We start from the raw sequence: 19,710 nt of genomic DNA, 5'->3' as shown, positions 1-19,710 counted from the left end.
ATATGGGCAGGTGCAAATGCCTGACAGGAACAAAGTGTTCATCACAAGACATGGGTGAGTAAAAGCTTCGCTTATTCACAGGGTAATACCTCTCTCTTCCTAAAACTTGGGTAAATTCATCTTTAAGTTACATGTTCTGTGTTGAATAGAAGATGGTCATAGCAAAGTGAGCTGTTACTAGATCAGACATTTCATCTGAACGCATCCTTAATTTCCTTGTGGGTATAATGCGACAAGCATTTCTTTTGGCAGTGGAGTTTAAGTATCTGGCGGTGGTGACTAGTTCTGTGCCAGCACAACTGTGTGTTATGACTAGATGGTAAACGAACCAAGTTACCAGGTCTGGTCGCCAGACATACTGTATGGCTCCAGACTTATAAACGGCAGCACAAAGGTAGGAACACAACAGTAGGTCACACTTGCTGTTTAAGAAACTCCTGCTGCCTAAAGAAATATGTGGTATGGTACAACCTATGTTTCAGCCTATACCTTTCTGAAAATCATACCCAAGGAGTGCTTATAGCAGGCCCCTTGAAAGACTGGAATCTTCCTGCAATGTATTAGCTAACCTAACAGCTGGATATTTGGAACACTGAGGCTGGAAGCATCCAGAGTTGTTCGATTTCCTCTGAATGACTGCTGGTGCCATCTTTAATTCCTGTATTTAATGTCTCCCAAGCAAGCATCAATTCTGTATGCCTTAAAATAAAAGGGAGGAGAAATCATGTGTATGTAGTTTACCACCATGTGCCAGGTATACTGTGCTTTTAGCAATGGGATGCTATACAAATGTGCTGGTGAAAGCTGGCTTTGAGCCCCTTGCAGATACTCTGCTGGAGTTTAGGCTTTTTGACTTTCAAAAGGCAGCTTCTGGATCATTTACGACAATCACAATTATAGATTATACTTATGATTTCATTATGTGTGATGCCACTCCCAGGTGAAGATCTGTTGCATAGCTTTGGTCCATGCTCTGTGACTGATTCCAGCTGAACAACATACCTGGAGATTTCAATTTGCTTTCTCAAACTCTGAGGAATGCTGAAGTCCACAGGAATGTCTCAGCTCAATACGTTATCCCCAGAGACTGCAGTAAGTGAAAGGTAGCACCCAAAGTCCAGCTTGTCTCTATGTTGTTCACTTTCTTTGTTAACTATGAAGGAAGAAAAAGTAGTTCTCAACAGTTTTCTAGAGTTGTAGGTTGCACAGATAATAGCAACTAAGACATAACAACACTGGAAAGATGTGGTAAATAGTTAGCCAGAGAAAGGAACTAGCGTATGTTGATTGTTAAAGAAAGAGGAAAGATGGTTTTAGGATTTAAATCTTTTTCTTACCTGTAAGAGTGTGTTGTCCCTAAATCCAAAACCTTCCTTTAATAAAGCAGTGATGTACGTGAGATCCATGCAGAGGAAAGGACTTGCTGAGTTGTACCTCTCCATGTTATCACATACTAAAGAAGGAAATAAAAAAAAAAATATATTAGTAAAATAAAAGAGCTTTTCTCTACATTATACACTTGAACTGCCCTCAACCTAAAACCTACTAAATCAAGCCACCCAATTCTATTAATGGGTACATATAATGCAAGATACATACTACGCAGCTCTTCTCTAAAGGTAGACTTTACCTTCTAGGCTGACAGTTGTGGTTTTTTTGGTGTTTTGTTTTTCTTAATTTGCCCTCCCATGCTACTAGCATGAGAGGGAAGAGGCTGTTGCCCAAACAACCTGTCAGTCACTGGAGCTGATTCCACACTAATGTTCAAGAACACCTATCCAAAATCATCTGAGTTTCTAGGGAAATTATCTGAAATATCATTGAACTGAGGTGCTATTTTAGAAAAAAATCTTTCCTAAGCTACATAACTAAGCAAATCTGATGACAAAGATGGTCTACTATTATCATAAGGATGATCATAATTGAGAGGTACTATCTTACCCTGTAGCCTAAAGGTTTAGCCATAAGTAGCATGGAGAGTTTTTTGTTTGTTTGTTTGTTTTTTTAAGGAGGAGGTATAAACTAGAGCACGCATTCAGAAATAAGGTTGGGGAGGTAAGGAGATGCAGAGGAGGCTGTCTTAACTTAAACAATCTCTATTTTCTTTCTCTATATTGTTAGAGATTAAAAAGGACTTAAGGTGACAGACTAACAAGTCAGCATTCTACTAAACTCAGAGTTGCAGTTTTACAGATGACCTTCATACAGCAATTATAGGAAACTTACGCCTCTTTGCACTGACGTCTATCAGCTACCTCCCTTCTGTTATTTCCTGAACAGAACTGCAAAGTTGCTAGCACACTGTCTCTTGTTACTGTTCTTCAATACCTTCTTTTGCAGTAGTTAGAAGTGTTGGCTAACAAAAGGCAAGTAACAAGACATGGGCATGTAAGTGGAATAAAGGCTAAACAGTCTTTTTCTGAAGCCGAACACATTAAGTACTGCCTTATGGACATAGGTATTTTCAGTGATCTCTCCTCCCCACCAGTATCCCAAGTCTCACGTCAATTACCTTCTTTGGCTTTTCTTTCAAAATCTCTCACTTCCAGAACACCTCCCTGTTCATAATCTGAAAAAGAAGAGGTGAGAAAACATCATCATAGACCTGAAGACGTTTGAGTTCTAAATTTAAGTTGACTCTAGAGTACAACTCAGTGATGCTGTACTAGGAATGAAATCTGTTGGTAACAGGGAACAAAGCTGCAAGTCTAACTGGAGCTCAGAGCACAAGTCTCATCTGCCAAATTCTGAACATCAAAGCTACACTGAGGGATACATGTTTATTCCCTGAATGCACTTGGTACATTTCTTCTTTCTGAATACCTTGCCTTTTCCCTGCTCCCCACAGCTCGTCTCCATGGTTCTACCTTCTGGTTGACATGCTTGCATTTAATAGATTACCCCAAACCAATTTACCAATTAGGTTGGTGTCAACTGCTCGATCATAGTAGTAGGAGAAAGCGTAGAAGGAACTTCCACGAATCTCATCTGGTTGGTGCAGTTTCCCTTTGACAACCTTAAGTACTTCCAAGTAGCAAGGCTTGAATCCTGTTTCTCCTGTCAGGACAAACACAGTCAGGGTGAGCCAAAGAGGCACATCCAGCAGATGGAAGAATCACTAGCAATAGCACTAAAAGGGAAGAAGCAGGGATTAAAGAATCAGAAGAGGTCAGAAGAGCTTAGGTATCCTCTCCATAGTCCAGTGTGACACCTGCATGCAGCAAGGACTCCAGATCACCATCATCAAGTGGAACTGGTTAGAATAGCTCACAGCAATGTATGAAAGGTGCGTTGAGCATACTAGAGTAGGTGCATTAAAAGCTTCCTCTGCTTCAGGCAAAGCTCCCATTGTTATGTTCTGCGGTCAGCAGAATCTCATTTACATTTGCTACCGCTTGCTAGATAAAACTTTACTTTCCTTCCCCATCATGTTGTAATTTACCAATCCACTCCACACACACCAAATCTGCAGCTCAGCAATTGTGTTCCACCCCACTGTAAGGCAAAGCAATGTCAGTCACTAAATGGGTCTGTTCTAGCCACTGATAGGAGCAGCTTCATGCACTATTTGCAGCATTAGGGATAGTATCTTTAAGAAAAAAGATTTGTTTTACAAGAAACCACAATTTGCCTTACTTTACCTTCTTTGTTGCCACCATACCGGTACTTCACTCCCCCAAAGTGCCACTCTGCTTCCAATTGCTTTGGCAAACAAGAACTGCGGAACATTTGTCCATCCACAGCTGGAACAAAACCAGAGGGGAGAGTCAGAAAGGATAAAATTTAACACCGCTGTCGATCAATGTATAGAGATAGAAAAGACTGAAAGATCTTCATTAAGGTCGTCAAGCAAAAGTAAGGAAATCTGAATTGATATATCGCCATAAACTATGAATTGAATTAAACTACCGTTATGAATTAAGGTGTTGTCTCGGTCTGGAAAAGTTGTACTCATTTTGTCCTGCAAGCTACAGAGCAGTTAGGCTTGTCATTTGTTAACGAGAGATAAATGGTAGAAGGATATCTGGATAATGACTTATCAGCATAGAAGACAAACAATCATGAGAAGTAATTAATTAAACACACATACACAAACCATAACAAACAGCACGTAACTGACACAAGCAAAACAACCGAGCAAGGAAGTCAGAAACTTGTAAGACACTGATCAGTGGCCACTACAGGAACTGCTAAGTATAGCCTCGAAGAGGTTTAACCAGAAATACTGTAACTGACAAGAAAACATGTTTGTTGTGGCCAGCACAGGTCTCATAGGAAAAAGCAGACTTCTGTGGAACATTTGAGGGTGACTGGACGAATGTGCAAAACTTACTACAGGATGTTTAGAGGAAGGATCAAAGGCAGGGAAAGGGGATCAAAATGGTTCAGGGAACAGAAAATATTGGAAAATGGAGAGGAGGATAAAATGGGGGCAATCATAAGCCCCTGTTCAGCACTTTTTTCTGACTGAGGCCTGTGACCAGTCAGTGTAGTCCGTCCTATCTTCTTAAGCCCTATTCCCAACTGTTTTTGTTTTTTCTGACGCTTGTTCCAGTAATTAACACAAGCTTGTCTATCCAGCAAGTAAGAAGCCAGGTGGGAAAATCCCAGGTTCTGGCCAGAAACCAGACAAAAGTCCCGAGGTCTTGGCATGGGTATTAGAATGACTTAAGGTCTGGGTCAGAGACTGGAAAGACTCATGAATCTATGTGTTTGGTTTAGTCAGTGAGGGTGTGTGTGATATGCCTGTGGACTTCCAGCTAGTCAGTAAATAGGAAAGGAGGTCTGGGGGAGCCTGAGGAGGCAGCGGACACCAGAAAGACCTGTGAATTGGCTTGGCCTAAGCAGTCCTTGGGAAAAGAACCTATTCGTGCTGTTTACATTTATGTGCATGCTGGTAAAGCTGTGCATTTGTGGCTGGCTGCGTCTTTAGGATATTTGTGTGTCCACATGTGCAGTTCTGGAATTTGCACATTAGCTGAAAATGGAAATATGGAAAAGCATCTCCCTCACAAGACACTCTCTTTAAAAAGTGGTAGGCTGTTTTTGGACAGATCTATAGCAGGAAAAGATGTATGAAATACAGAAGTGAAGACACAGGAAATGGGCTGCTGACACAAGACTAAACCTACCCATCTCTTCAGAAATCTTAGATGTTCTGTCATCTGAACGTACCTTCCATATTCAAAGCTCCGAGAGTTGCTAGTCTGGCAGCTTTTAGTCCAAAACCCAAATAGCTGCAAACAAAGTAAGACATTACAGTTTAAATTCTTGCACATTTGGTATGCTTCAGCAATACCCTCCTCTTCCTAAATCATGGAACACCCAAAACAAATTTCCTTTCTTTGCTTCCCACTACTCTACCCTCTCTAAAGTAGTTGCATATGCAAGAACAATTCCAAGTACCAGACGTACAAATGCCTAGACACATAGAGCTGTAAAAGGGGTAAATCTAAAACAGTAGAATGTGATTAGAGATGGTGTGATGTTTCTATGAGACATTCATTGAAAAGCATTCAAATGAAAACATTCATTCAATTAGTCATAAAAACAAGGGAGAAAGAAAGATATGTGAGGAGTGCATGGGGAATAGTATGGCCTTTCGTATGTTGCGTAAGACTATGTGCACTCAGGGCAGAACTAACTGAATTGCAGAACGTCCCACTAAGAGGAAGATGTACCTTCATCTCTGACTCCGCAGAATACCACTGTACTCACTGCAAGCTAGGACTGAGAACAACTTTTATGAGAAAGTCATTACATGTTGCTGGCTTTAACAACGCAGTTAGATAAAAAAAAAAACTGTTGGCCTTTCATTTCCTCCTCTGTGTTTGGCTGTCAATCCCTTTAGTCACATCAATACAAGCGTTTACAGAATAATCAAGGTTAAATTAACCTTTATCTCCCTCATTTTAAGGAGATAATTTTTAATGTCAATTATTTCAAGTGATATAATTTATTGCATTGGCAAATAGAGCAATCAGTTACCTTGGTAAATACAAGCAGTAGGAGAGGAGGACTATTAAACCAGCATTGTTGTCAAGTAAACATATTCTGCAATTAACTGAGTTGACATTCTGCACCCCACTAGTCATGGGCTGAGACCAAATCTCTACTATACATAGTTGAGTTCTCACTGGACCATAAGTCATGCAGGTAAACTCTCTGGATATCACTGCAGACATCTCAGAAACTTGTTAGCTTAACTCAGTAAGCGCAAGTAAATTCTTTCAGGCCAAGACTCCCCTCAGATGGTTCAAGAATCTGTTGTGCTCCATGGTGTGTATTAGCTGCCTGTGGTTGTCTTGTTGGTTTGTATCAGTCTAGGTTTTAATTTTTTGTCCAGTTACTGATGAGATAGGCTATTTAGAACTAAGAACTAAACATAAGAAAGCCTCAGGTGGGTTCTCTTTCCAAATATAACCAGGTTTAATTCTCACTGCTGGCATGGTATCTGCCTTTCTGCTTGGTCCAAAATATTTGGTTTGAATCCAGTAATAAGAATTCTTCTCCTTAAATATAGTGACTCATAATGCATCCTCTTGATCTGATGGACTAATATTCCCTTATGGTGATATTAACCATAATCCTGGAACATTTCCAGTCTACTAATATCTTGTTCCAGTTCAACTAAAATATCAAGCAGATAAGAAATGTAGTTAAAAAAAAAAAAAAAAAAAAAGTCACGGTCCCAGCAGCTGGTCATAGAATAACACAGACATTTCTGGTTCGCTCAGGGGCTGTAGAGAGACTGATTCTCCCACTGGAGACAGCAGCCTTTTTGCTCCTCACCTGTGGGTATAGAGCTTGTAGGTGCTATTAAACATTTCAAATGAGGTAAGAAAATCCCCAGGGCTTTCCTTCAAAGTTTCCTAAAAATTAAGTAGAAGAAGAAATCTTTTAGTTTTTATTAGGCAACAAAAGATAAATGATGAAATATCACAGATATACCCATAGGGTTTACTGCATGCTCAGCTGATCTGCTTTGAAAACAAAAAACAGTTTTCCAATGGTGCCCACTGCTGTAATATTTGCAATATTTAACACTGAGTTTATTTATATGCATCTTCGTGTTACTGCAACGTATAATAGGGAAGTGAAACAGATCAGGATGAAAATATTTTCTAATTCAGGATACCTGATTTTTTCAGAGTACTTCTGTGTTTGTCTATATATACACACACACACAGACCCCACTGAAATCAGCTGCACTAGCACTGTGAACTTTTGCAAGTCAGACTAGCGATCTCAATTCAGGAACTAGGAATAAAAAAAAAAAAAGCCAAGTAAAATATATGCCAGATTTTCCCCAAGTTAAACAACTTGCTGATACTTAAAGAAACACTGTGCCTACTCACTCCCAGTCTTAGTGCCGCCTTACCTCTTGGTTTAAGTGCTTCCCTCTAAACTAAGCTCTTATTTCACCACCTCCAGCCTTCCTTTCAGTGTTCCCTCTGCGTGCACCTCTGCCCCACTGGTCCCTATTTCCTTGCCAGACTAACTCTCATATTTGGTAAATCTGAGCCAGTTTCAGACTCTTTTACTGTTCCTTTCTCTTTCCAGTTCCTGAGGCCTCAGTCCCAGTTTGTGTCTTTTCTTTGCTGGGGCCCTCATCTTCCCATCCCTTCTTGGCACTGTGCATTCCTATCAGTCACTCTGCTATTCTGGGCCAAGCAGCAGAACCTGAGAGGACTGAACCTTCAGAGTTCCTGCTGCTGCCATTCAAGGAAGCAGATACAGCAAAAGCCAGATCTGCAATCATAGAGTCCTAGACAGAAGCCTGCCCAAACCTGAAAGAGATTTGGCAGTATTTAGCTTAAATCTCTCCTGTACAAATATGAACTGAAGCTTATTTTGGTCTTTGGGTAGATAGGGTGCATAGGAGAATCAGTGACATCCTGGACCCAACACATCGAGATCTTGCCAAATTTTGAGTTCTGTTCCTAAACCTTACATCACAAAAACTTTTTAAAAAAGGAGAGTGGTGAAAAAAAATCGTTTGGATAAACAACTGTCTTCCAACCCTTGCTTTCAAGAAAATGTAAAAATCTTCACACACTCCCCAAATGAGGCAGGCAACCAGACAGATGATTATGGAGTTTTGTTTTTTTTTAAATGTTTCTAACTTTGGCAATAGCCAAACCATAAAAAGCGTAACATGATTTTAAAACCAGGTCCTTACAGTTACCGTTATATGTCCTCTTTTTACCTGTAAACCTGTATTGCATTAACGAATCTCCTGGTATTACAGTGTTTTGTCTAAAATAATACAAGAGCAAACATGCAAATGCCTCAGATTATAGAAGGGAAAAAAGCCTCTGCAAATCTAAGGACAAAATTCTGTCAGATGGGCAAAACTCTTCAGAGACATCCTGAGCTTTGTTTGTGCTTTTTGGTGTGAACTTGACAATAGAGGCTAGCAGCAGACACGTGCTCTACTCATTCACACCATTGGTCCTGCAGCAGCAAACCCTCAAGGCCTTTTCCTGCAAGGCTGCAATAAGTTTGAATCCTGAGCTGCAACCCAGCATACTTCACAGCTCCGTTTAGTCTCTAAACCCCTGATAAGCAACACTCTTTCCTGTTGGTCCAGTGCCCACTTCAGCAGGTGTTATCAACACAAAACAGAGGACAAGCCCAGCATCCTAGAGGCTCTGCTGAACACGATAAGGTTGCACATCAGGTTTCAACATGACCCACCACAGCAGAACTAAAATATCCTGATATGAAAACCATGTGTTTTGTGGTCCCCAAACACCTGTTTGAGAATTTTGATTCATGTAAACAAAATATGTTAAACTACTTCAGAAATACCAAGAGTAACAAAGACAACTTGACAACACTGAGGTACAGAATGCTATATTGCCCTTCCACTGCTTAACATCCATGTTATCTTTTCAAGCAAACGTTGGACTTGGATCCCAGTTCAAATTGTTTCTAAAGAGATACAGAATTTCTGACAAATCCAGCAGAGATGCACTTGGGACCAAGATGGGGATTCTCACAGGAAATTAGAATAAATAAGAAAAAGAGAGGTTGGCTGTGCTATTATAAATAAGAACATTCACTCCATGAGATTGCAACCTCCCCATAACGCTATTTAGGGAGGATCTGCTACCAGACTGGGAGGAAAAAAAAAAAAAAAGAAAAAAACTCAGAAGAGAACCTAAATTTCTTGTAAAAAGCAAGAATACTCCCTGGAAACACGCTACATTTATCGAATGAAAAGTAATTATCTGCATTCAACGGGCTTTCCCAGCCTGGGTCTAGAAAATAAAAAATGTTTCTCTTTGGCTTTACCTATTTGCTTGCTTTCTTTTTCCTTCGTCCTTATCCATGCTCCTCTGTCTGCAAAAGCCTATCAGTCAACTGTTGATGTCAAAGCATACAGATCACAGTACATCACAGATGCTCTGCTTGTGCCAGTGCTGACAAAATGAAAGCACAGAGCACAGCAGTGCCCACATCTCCCCACTGGCCTTGAGGTCCCAACCCACTCACCTCGAATCGTGGCAGAAATGTGATTTGTGTTGAGGCTCCTCCCAAGTCCAGGGTCCCAACAGTGTGCTGGTTCTGGCCAGACAGCTGCCCTGCAAACAACAACATGCTCAGAACACCCCAAAGTGGCAAAATGCTAAAACGTGGATACTGCATGTATGTTCAGGCAACCAAAATGTTATCACGTTAGCACAGCAATACAGGAAGGCTGAGCTGGCCTTCAAAGACAAAAGCCATCACAGAGAAAAGGTTGGCAAAAAAGATGATATTAAGAAAAGATTCATAGGATTTTTTTTCCCCTTGATTCCCATTTCACCTACAAAGAGACAAAAGCAGATAGATCTTTTGGTATGCAGCAAAGGCTGAAAAGCAAGAGAAAACATCTCCTGTAGAAGACTGCTGGAGAGTACATAAATTCTGTAACTACCATACAGCTGGTGAAGAGCAGTAGGAGAATAAGGGTACAATAAGAGCAGACCAGTTATCATTTGTCTTCATCCAAAACAGCTTTTTTTTTTTTTTTTGCTTGCTCATGTGGATACTGCAGTATTGATTTTTTTTTTTCTCTTCACTAGATTGCACTCTCAGACCTTCCTAGAGCCAACAGGGTTAAAGCACCATGGTGTTCCCTGTTAGGCCATGTTTGTTGCGTAATTCACGCAACAATGTTGAATGAAGAACATCGTAAAACCCTGTTTCCCACCCCCTGGCAGATTGCAGTACCAACCCTCTACATACATTACAGCTTGCAAGTGCCTCCCAGTCCTGAGTAATTCCTGGCACCTTCTGGATCAAGATGCCTTCATCTTGCCACAGTTGTGGCTCAGCCTCCAAAACACAGTTTGCCCAAGACAATCCACTGCTTTTGCATTGTGCCACAGTGTGAAGGAAAAGGAAGGTATAGCAGCCAAGGCAGAGGAACTTAGGGTGATCACCATTGCAGAAAAGACTCAAGTTCATGTTTAAAGTGAAGTTACACAGAATTAGCTACCTGTCAAAAAGTTCACAGTGATCCAGGCTAAAATTCCTGCAAAGAGCGAAAAGGAAAAAAAAAAAAATCACTACTGAATACTCTCATGATCTCCTGCTCAACTCTTATCACCACTCCACGTTATTTATTTAGTAATGATTTCCAGGTAACGTAATATAAGCACCCCAAGATTTCAGGCACTAATTCAAACTTACAAATAAATGATATGATGCATTACTGATGTATTAAAACCTCATAAGGTGGGATAGGTAGAACATTCCTAGTATCTATGCACACAAATCACTTCTAATATCCAAACAACACACAAAGAAGCAATGAGCAGACACAATGTACAAGTTTCCTTGGGCACTTTTTTGTCAGCATTTCAATTTCTAATCTGAAAGTTGCATGGACACTGCTCTGTGTTTGTATGTTGTGGTTTGTGTGATTACACTAAAAACAGTAGCAGCCAGTAGAACACAAACAACTCCTCTTGGACTCCAGCAGCTTTCTTAATGTTGGGGTGATTATCACCCAAACACTGGCAAACGTGTGACAGCACAAGAGGTGGGATTTTTAAATAAACCTTGGCAAGCTACACTGTGCGCTATTATGCCTCCTTGGTCCTGCTCCCTGTTAATGCCCCACTTCTCCCTGACACGCACTTCATCTGTTCATCCTAGTGGCATATTGTGCATTACACCATGCTTCATCCAATACTTGCAGACTTTTATGTTCCTCCTCTTTTTCTCTTGGCCCATATGGACAGATTTTGCTCTTTAATCTGTCTCCATGTATTGGTTTTTTAAGCTTCATGATAATTCTTTCTGCTTTCCCTGAACACCCTCCAACTGGCAATATACCTGCCATAACAAAGTGTTCATAACTGAATGTAATATCACAGATGGCTCTTATCAGACATCCATACAGAATTATTACCTGACTGTTCTCCAAGGTAATAAAACTGGTTATGAAGCCAAAATGCAACATTGGTCTGTTCTGCACTGCAAATTCATTTACTAATTATCACTCACTCCAAGCCTAAAACGTTTTTTTTGTATTTTAGATTATTTTCTGTTACTTTATTAGTTGCATTTTTACAATCTGATTTATTTTTATTATTATTATTCTATCACCTATTTAGATTTCTATTATTTTAATGCTTGGCAATTGTCCTTCATTCTTCTCTAATAGTCACAATGCTTCCAACCTTACCTCAAAATTGATGAGATAATTATAACGGATTATTTTTAATGCTGACATTGCAAAATTTACTAGGCGCTTCCGTAAGCTTCCTAGCTTGCTTACATCCATCATGGAACCTTTCAGAAGTGGACACCGTATTTATTTATTTCCACTAGTGACCACAAACAGGCTTCCACTGGTTAGCCTGCATACTTAGAGATGAGGTTCTGATTGGGAACCTCAGAAGGTTTTGGAGGAACCTTCGCCTAGCTGACTCATAAAACTCTCTGTGTGGGGCTAGAAACCTTTTCTTCTTTCCTCCAATTTAGGTGACCATTTATCTCTCCCTCTCACATTCATAAGATCTTTCTCTTGCTTACTCTCTCCCCCTCTTTGCTTTTGCTTTTTTCTCCTCCTAAAACATACCTTCATAAGACCCATCCATGATGCTAACACTGTCTTCTGGAACAAGAAATGGTGATTCCTCAAAGACTTCTTTCACCTGAAGAAAGAAATAATGATTCAGTGCCTTGGTCCAAAGAGTCTTGTTCTGCTCTGACAGCGACAGAAAGTTTTCTTTTTTGCAGTGGTAGAAAATAAGACAGGACTGTGTGGTAGACAAAATGCTTCCTCTTCCAAGGGCCGGTAAAGAAAGAAAAAAGAATCCTAGGTCCGTCTCCCTATGCCTCCTATCCACAGCAAAGCAAGAGGATTTCAGGACTATATAAAAAAGCATGAAACTTACAGACTTCACAGACTGTCATGGGATTACAGTCACTTTTCATAGCTGAAATTTGCTGATGGTAAACAGACTGGAGGACTCAGGCATGAAAAATGAAATAGGGAGAGCAATACTGTTGCACCAAGAGACCTTAGTATTACCTCTAAAAGTAGAGCCTGAGCCTTCTCCTCTGACAGTAAACGCAGTCCAGCTGTGGCTTTTAACACTACCGGGGTCTTCTTCCAGAGATGAGGAGGCACAGCATCTATGGCCATGTCCAGCAATTTTTTGACAGTTTCAGCACCCTAGAAGGAAAAAGTTGTTTTACTTACAGTTACCTCCTACAGGCCATCAGGAAATGACCTTCCCAATTCCCCCTCAAAACCAGTAAAACCAGTAATCAACAGCAGAAAATATCTCACCCACAACCAAAAGAAGCATAAAAACTGTGCTAGACATCTCATACGAGGAGAAGAATATCTGCATTTCAAGGTCATATATATTCAGAGATGGAATTGAATTTCATTGTTTGTGGAAAGTATTTCTTGAGAGGATGGAGGGAGGCAAGGGAACTGAGTATCTGACAAACCTAGACATCTTGTAGTACAGTGAAACTAAATGGTGCAATTACTGACTGAAGACGCAAAAGTCAGGGGGAATGTCTGCAGATTTCAGTAAGTGTAATATAAGAATTCCAAGTGAGCCCACAGAAAGTAGTTTAATTATAATGACAGCCATAGAGAGGTTACCACATGAGGCACAGGCATCACTGCTGGGCTCCTGATTAGTTACACTGCTGTAATAATTACAGTTTGGCATTAGCAATAAACACTGTCCTGTGAAATTTCTAGAAATGTCTTCTGGGGAAGATATTTCTCCTCTCCTACCCAATAAACAAGACAATTTAGTGAAATCATGGGAGATCTCATCAAAATTAAAAAAAAAAATAAAAAAAAAATCTCAAAGCCATTCACTCTTTCCTAACGTTTTGCACTCAAATTCCTGCAGCACTGAATGCAGCTAAGAAAACTGAGAAACCTGCTGCTCTCTCTAAGCACTGAGATTGCTAAAGCACACAAGGGACAGGATCTAATCTATCACTTCCCTGACACCTCCTTTAGCTTGTGAAAGAGCTTGCTGTCAGCACAGGGGATCTGGGAAATGGCAACTTAGTTCAGGACTGGCCCTGTGCATCACAACAGGATTCTTTTAGCTCTTTTTGCCTTGCTGGTCATTTCTAACTCCTGATTCAATGGAGTGGCCTGGAATAAGTGTATTGCATTCACAACCATTCACATTTGAAAATAAAGAGGGCTGCACTTAATTTACAATTGTAATAAGAAATTTAAGTTAATATACTAATTAATACATCTGATTGTGGAAGGTGGAACTGTCCAACTGTGTTTTGAAACAAGAAAATCAAAGTCCTGAGGCAGTAGAACAGTAACTGCCCATAGCAGAATTCAGCTAACATGGTGATCAAATACCTGAACTGCTCACGAATGAATTGCGTCCTACATATGTCACTGTGCAATGGCTTCCAAGATAACAGCTAAGAATCAAAGCAAACAAATTACTGAAAGTCTGGTGACAGGGGCAGAGAATACACCTTGAAAAATATTAAGGCCTGACTTAACCAGCTAATTGCATTCTGACTCTTCGCCTTCTCCCTAACTGATTAACAAAAAATAACTTCTGTAAATAGGACTATATACACAAAAAGTTAAACATTTTCAGCAGTCAGAGAAAATCCTATTTGCTAGTCAGTGTAGCATGACTAAAAATGAAAAACCCAACAGCCCTAACCTCTAATAGAAATCAAAAGAAAATATGCACATTCTGAAAAATGACCAGCACTGAAAATTTCAACCAAAAGTAAAAACTGAGAAAATTTTTAGTATATGAGCCAGGAATATATGCTTACATACATTTGGGGTAGCTATAGGGGAAATAAATATTGAATATGGATGCTGCTAGAACCCAAAATCACTTTGTCTTTGAAATTCACAAAGGCATACAGCCTAGTTAAATCTAGGACTGAAGCAATTAAGCAAGCCATCATTCCACTGACGAAATATGTAAAGCAACAGCTCCCATTTCACCGTGTAAGAATTAATTCACAAAAGTAGAGCAATAGATTTAGAGAGACAGTAGCAGAACCTTTACCCTTTTTCTTGACTCCCAGCAATTACACTTAGCAATATTTGAACTGCTTGATCGAGTCCAGCTAATGTCAGTAGAAGCAAGATCCGCTCAGAGGGAAGGAGGGAGAGCCTTACCTTTTCAGGCTGATCGGCATAGGCAGAAAGGCCTGGCTTCACAGACTCAAAGATTTCTCCTTCCAGCTCTGGAAGGCTTTCTGCAGAAATGAAACATTACACAAAGCAGTCAACAACTCAAATCTTTTTCATTAGCTTGGTTGCCTTCAACACTGGTAAAGTGACTGTCCTTGATTTCCCTTTGCAAATGCTATTTCCTTCCCAAAACAAACACTGCTCCTTCATTTCACAAACATATTCAACAGAACACTACCCTTATATCTTCCATATTCATGAACAATTTATTATGAACACATTGTTATAATTAGAGGTTATAATTCTATGTTAACACGTTTTTCTAATTAGAATGTTGCCCAGAGAAACTGCGAATGCCCCATCCCTGGAAGTGTTCAAGGCCAGGTTGGATGGGGCTTTGAGTAACCTGGTCTAGTGGAAGGTGTCCTGCCCATGGCAGGGGCCTTGGAACTAGATGATCTTCTAAGGTCCCTTCTAAACCATCTTATAATTCTATAAGTACGTTCATTTTGCATTTGTGAACCACAAATTATAGCAATGTAATACGACCATTGCCTAATCCTAATGAAATTTCTTTCTCTTTCTGTCTCCAAGCTAATTGTGAAATTTCAATTCTTATTAAGGCACATACAGTCAGCTCCTGACTATCCTTAAGTGATTCATCTAGCTCACAAACACACAGCTGAACAGAGCTGGTTGGCTTCAGGCATTTGACTGCAAAGCCAAACAAACGTGACCGTTGCTCCCAGAGTGGCTTGGGTCTAAAAGCTGTCCCTGAGTATTGTGTATGACAAGTCAGGGTGAGTTCCTGAGAGCTGGACATTGTACCGGCCCTTCCCAACTAACACTGAACTCATGTGAAGCCACACAGGAACTACGTGTGGCCCTGAAGGGCTTGTTGGCAGAGTTTCACCACCAGCCTTTAACCAGTGCAAAATTTGCTGAGTCACTGTCCCCAAGCTAATTCACCCTCTTGAGGGCTGCTACACGTGCAGCCAGCTCGAGTACCTTCCTTGGTGGTTACAGCTCTTTAATTTAATGATTTTAATTTGTTATAAAATATGACATATACAGATATGTAAAATTTAAGTATTCCTTGATATAATTCAAGGTGCAGACTGACACAGGGTCTTACCTGGGCTCTTCTGCACAAAGGTGTAAATATGAATCCGTGTTCCAGTGCTTCCTGCATCGAACATTATGCCATAAAAAGTGTTGGCCTTTGCATTTATAGGGCACACATTAGGTGGAAAGAGATCCTGGAACCACATGACTCTGTTTGAATGGGAATGAACAAAGGAAAAAGAAGAAAACACCAGTGCTAGAAGGATGGGGAGTCTGGAAGATGCCATCCTGCCAGATCCACTTGAGGAAGTCAAGCATGGATGAGCAGTCATAGAGCTGGAGTAGTTCCTGTAAAGAAAAAAAAAAAAAAAAAAAGGAACAAAAATTACCAAGAGCCCTCTCCTAACAAAGTCTATAGAAAAAGTTCTGTCTGTACACATATATTTTGCCCTTTGCGAAGAAAAATGCTTTTCAGCACCTCATCCAAAAGATGTTATTTACTGTATTTTGGTGCTACAGCTGCATGTAAGTGATCTGTTCTTTCAGAGTAAACGTTTCTCCGCTTCACAAATGCAGAAGAGTCAAAGTAATCCCCTCATCTCATATTTCTAGTTCTCAATTTACTTAGTGAATTTTTTAACTTGGCTTAAAGGTTCTCAAGATTTACAGCCTCCAGAAACTCCAAAAAGCCCAAATGTTATCCGAACAGAAGTATCATCAAAGAAGAGCTCAGGGCAGAACCCCTTTGCCCTAATATTTACACGCGTGAGATGCTGTGGCAGAACACAAGTGTTATTCAGACAAACAAAGAGAATTTCATCTCAGGCTATGAACAGCTGCTGGGAGAGGTCAGCGCATGGAGCGAGGGCATATCCTTCCAGCAGCATCCTGGTCCCCGGGAAAAGCCCGTGCTGCACAAGAGGGACTGATCTGTGATGTGCACCAGGGCTCTGCATCTCGGTATTTCTCACACTTCTCATTTCTGTCTTCATTTTGTTTATTCACTGTTTTCTTCTGACACAGTTTTCATTCTCAGGATTAGAAAACAACAACCTGACACACACTGATGCCTGGACCAGTCACCCTGAGCACTCAGGTTGCTTAGATAGCTTCTAACATCAGCTTCTAGCAAGGTGCGTGATGCAGTACTGGATATCCAGATACAACAACTATTCCTCCTCTCTGTTAACATGCAACTCTTTGCATAGACTTTTACTAAGAAATGCTAACAAAGGAAAGACGTGGGCACAAAAACGATAGGGCTCATCATTCACTCAGTTAAACAGGAAGGTTGTTTGCATATTAGCAGCAGAAATGAGCATGTGGTCAGATGCCCCACCTTGTGCCGTATCACCTGCCCTGACATCCACCTGGAGCACTCGACACAGAGGGTTCATCGGCCCATCAGACACGGGTTTACCCCTCCACGTGCCCACGGTGCTGAATGTTTTACCTCATACACCTGTTCCTCTGCTCTGCCCCAGCCCCTCACCTGCTTCTATTCCTAACAGTCAGTTATCTTCTAGTGATCTGTTCGGCCCCACTACGTTCATTCTCTCAACATCTTTATTTCCAACCTCTATCCTATAATTATCCATTCCTAATCCTAACCTCTCTCCTTTCCCTTCTATGTGAATTTTATGTAACCTCTGTTTCCACACACCTTTCACCCATGCCCAGAGAACTCACCCTTCCCTCCCAGAGGCAACCCTTATACAACTTCCATTATTTCAGCCCTTCACCTTTGTCCCTAACTACAGCAAAATGAGATTAACTTTTACCCATTCTCACTAAACACGCCACACTGGGCCATTCTGTGAGTGCCTTTCTAACTCAGTCAAGTGTTCAGCTATCTCCGGAGCACAGAAAACGCCCAGCCCATTGCAGAAGGGTAACCTTGCTTATCTTCTGCGACCTTTAGTTGAGTCCTCCCTTTCCTAGGAGAGGCACAGAGGCATGTGCAGGAGCGCTGACTCTCGATCCGCTCTGCCTTACAAACACATTGTGAGAAGTGATTTTATTGTTCCACAAACATGCAGCAGCCCTGGCCATCAACTGCAACCGGTCATGGTTTCTAAAGCATTTGCATTTTATGCAGTAATAACTGAGAAGTTAGTTCCAACCTGTAAAAACTTGAACTGCTGTCCTGAACAGAGTTCATGGAAAGTGCTGAGCTGTTTGGCAGCTTCATAGCTAGGGATTTGAGTACCACGCAGCTGGAATTACCCACATTTGCTTCATCACAGTAAGGAGGTCTGCTGAAAATCCAAGCTGCATCATTTAACCAAATATGAAGCCACACAAATGAGCACTACCTTAGCTGGTCAGGAGAGGTGTTGTTACACAATTTAAGTATTTTGTTTACTGAACAATCACAAATAAAACCTGAGCACCTGCCTTAAGAACAAACTCCAGAGTCTTGTTACAGACAGTGCATGTGACACTTACATAAGCCTCACAATCTCGGTTGATCCGAAAATATCCAACCAACTGCCATCATTAACACCAGCTTTTCTTGCCAGATACCCTAATAGATGAGTCTTGGTCTCCCTAAACTCTAAATTCACTAAAATTATCTTCTGTATCCTTTCTCAGCTATCCAGCACCATTTCACACTTCCCATTCTCTACTTCTCCCCTGAATTCTTGTCTTTCTTTCCACCTTTATCCACCCAAACAACAACAACAAAACCAACAAACCTCAGGATCCCCTCTCTCGTTAAGAATGAAAAAAGTACACTGAGCCTCTTCGATGAGTGGTTCAGGCCGTTTACTAAAGAGCATCAGCAAACTGGTGTCCACGAGAGGTGTAAGTGTAGGAAAGGGGAGTAAGAAGTCAGAGAGGGCAGAGGGAAATGGGCTGAGTGTAACAGAAACGGCAATGGAAAATGTGAAAAGAGAAGGTCAGAAGAAAGAACAGAGGGCAAATTTTAGGGTGGAGGTAGACAAGAGGTAAAGATTAGTTAATGAGGAAGAGGAATACTATTTCCAAGGAAGTTGCTCTCAAAAAACATAAAGTCCTCGCTGCTATCAGAATACAACAGGAAGGATGAAACGAGGAACGCACGGAGAGGAGGAAACCGGCTAACAGCGATACGAGCACAGGCTCGTTAACACCAGCAAGCAGCTCCGCGGGTAAAACGCTCGGACTATCCCCAGCAGGCTGTGATTGCCGCCCACCCCGAGGCGCAGCGCCGCTCCCCGCCAGCAGCAAATACCTGAGGCACGCACCTGCAGCTGGGCGAAGGCAGCAGCGGCTCCTGCGGCGCAGAGATCCCCAGGGGAAGCGCTGCGGGGCTGCGGGCTCCGCGCCCGTCCCTCTGCTCTTCGCCCCGGCTGTCCGCTGGGAGGAGCGGGCGGCGTTACCGGGCCGCGGGGGAGGCGCGGGGACACGCGGGGCTGAGGGAAAGCCGCCGTGCGCCCACCCCAGCCTGCGGGGGGCACGGGGCAGCGCCGAGCTGGAAGTTAAACCAGGGCGGTAACGCGGCTACACGGCCCGCGGGGGGAAAGGTGAAGGCGTTACGGGTTATACGGGGCGATAACGCCCGTCGGCAGCGGCTTCAGAGCCGGAGCAGCGAAAGCGCTGCCCGTGTAGCGGTGCGAGGCGCGCAGCCCCCCAGGAGCTCACGCAGCACAGCGACAGCACCGACAGGAGGCAGGGCGCCTAAACGCGAGCTCCTGAAACAGGAGAAGCGACACCGGCGCCGTCACGGTACCAAACAGCAACAAAACACCTCAGCACCGCACCGCACCCCGTAACGAGACGGGGGACGAGCCCCCTGAGGGCAGCGCAGGGCAGGGCAGGGCAGCACCGGGGGCTCTCCCCGACCCCCGTCAGCAGCCGCCCGCCGTTACCTGCCCGTTAGGAGCGGGCGCGGTTGCCGTGGCGACGCGGCGCTGTCCCCCCCTCCCCTCAGCCCGCCCGCCCCGCTCGGGGCTCACCGCTCGCTCGGGGCGCCGGCGGCGCCACATCCCGCC

At 42.2% G+C, this 19,710-nt stretch overlaps 1 protein-coding gene across 7 annotated transcripts; it reads right to left on the bottom strand.

The window, feature by feature from the left end:
- Window positions 1-1,013: 1,013 nt before the first annotated feature.
- ENTPD5 (ectonucleoside triphosphate diphosphohydrolase 5 (inactive)) lies at window positions 1,014-19,710 on the bottom strand. 7 transcript variants are annotated; one of them, XM_084287567.1, is made up of 15 exons: window positions 19,675-19,710; window positions 18,964-19,190; window positions 15,804-16,081; window positions 14,654-14,733; window positions 12,536-12,679; window positions 12,080-12,155; window positions 10,490-10,525; window positions 9,502-9,590; window positions 6,793-6,872; window positions 5,176-5,237; window positions 3,642-3,743; window positions 2,917-3,057; window positions 2,513-2,569; window positions 1,338-1,453; window positions 1,014-1,153 (listed from the first exon to the last, which is right to left on the bottom strand). In XM_084287567.1, the coding sequence occupies exons 3-15, from the start codon at window positions 16,063-16,065 to the stop codon at window positions 1,067-1,069; spliced, it is 1,332 nt and encodes a 443-aa protein (XP_084143693.1). In that variant the 5' UTR covers window positions 16,066-16,081; window positions 18,964-19,190; window positions 19,675-19,710; the 3' UTR covers window positions 1,014-1,066. The 7 variants fall into 7 exon arrangements, with proteins under 7 accessions (XP_084143693.1, XP_084143694.1, XP_084143695.1 ...); XM_084287568.1 differs by having other exon boundaries at window positions 18,964-19,219; window positions 19,675-19,703; XM_084287569.1 differs by having other exon boundaries at window positions 18,964-19,075; window positions 19,675-19,703.

This window comes from Netta rufina, assembly GCF_964035555.1.
Source record: "Netta rufina genome assembly, chromosome: 5".
NCBI lineage: Eukaryota > Metazoa > Chordata > Aves > Anseriformes > Anatidae > Netta > Netta rufina.
This window is presented reverse-complemented; position numbering and strand designations above follow the sequence as displayed.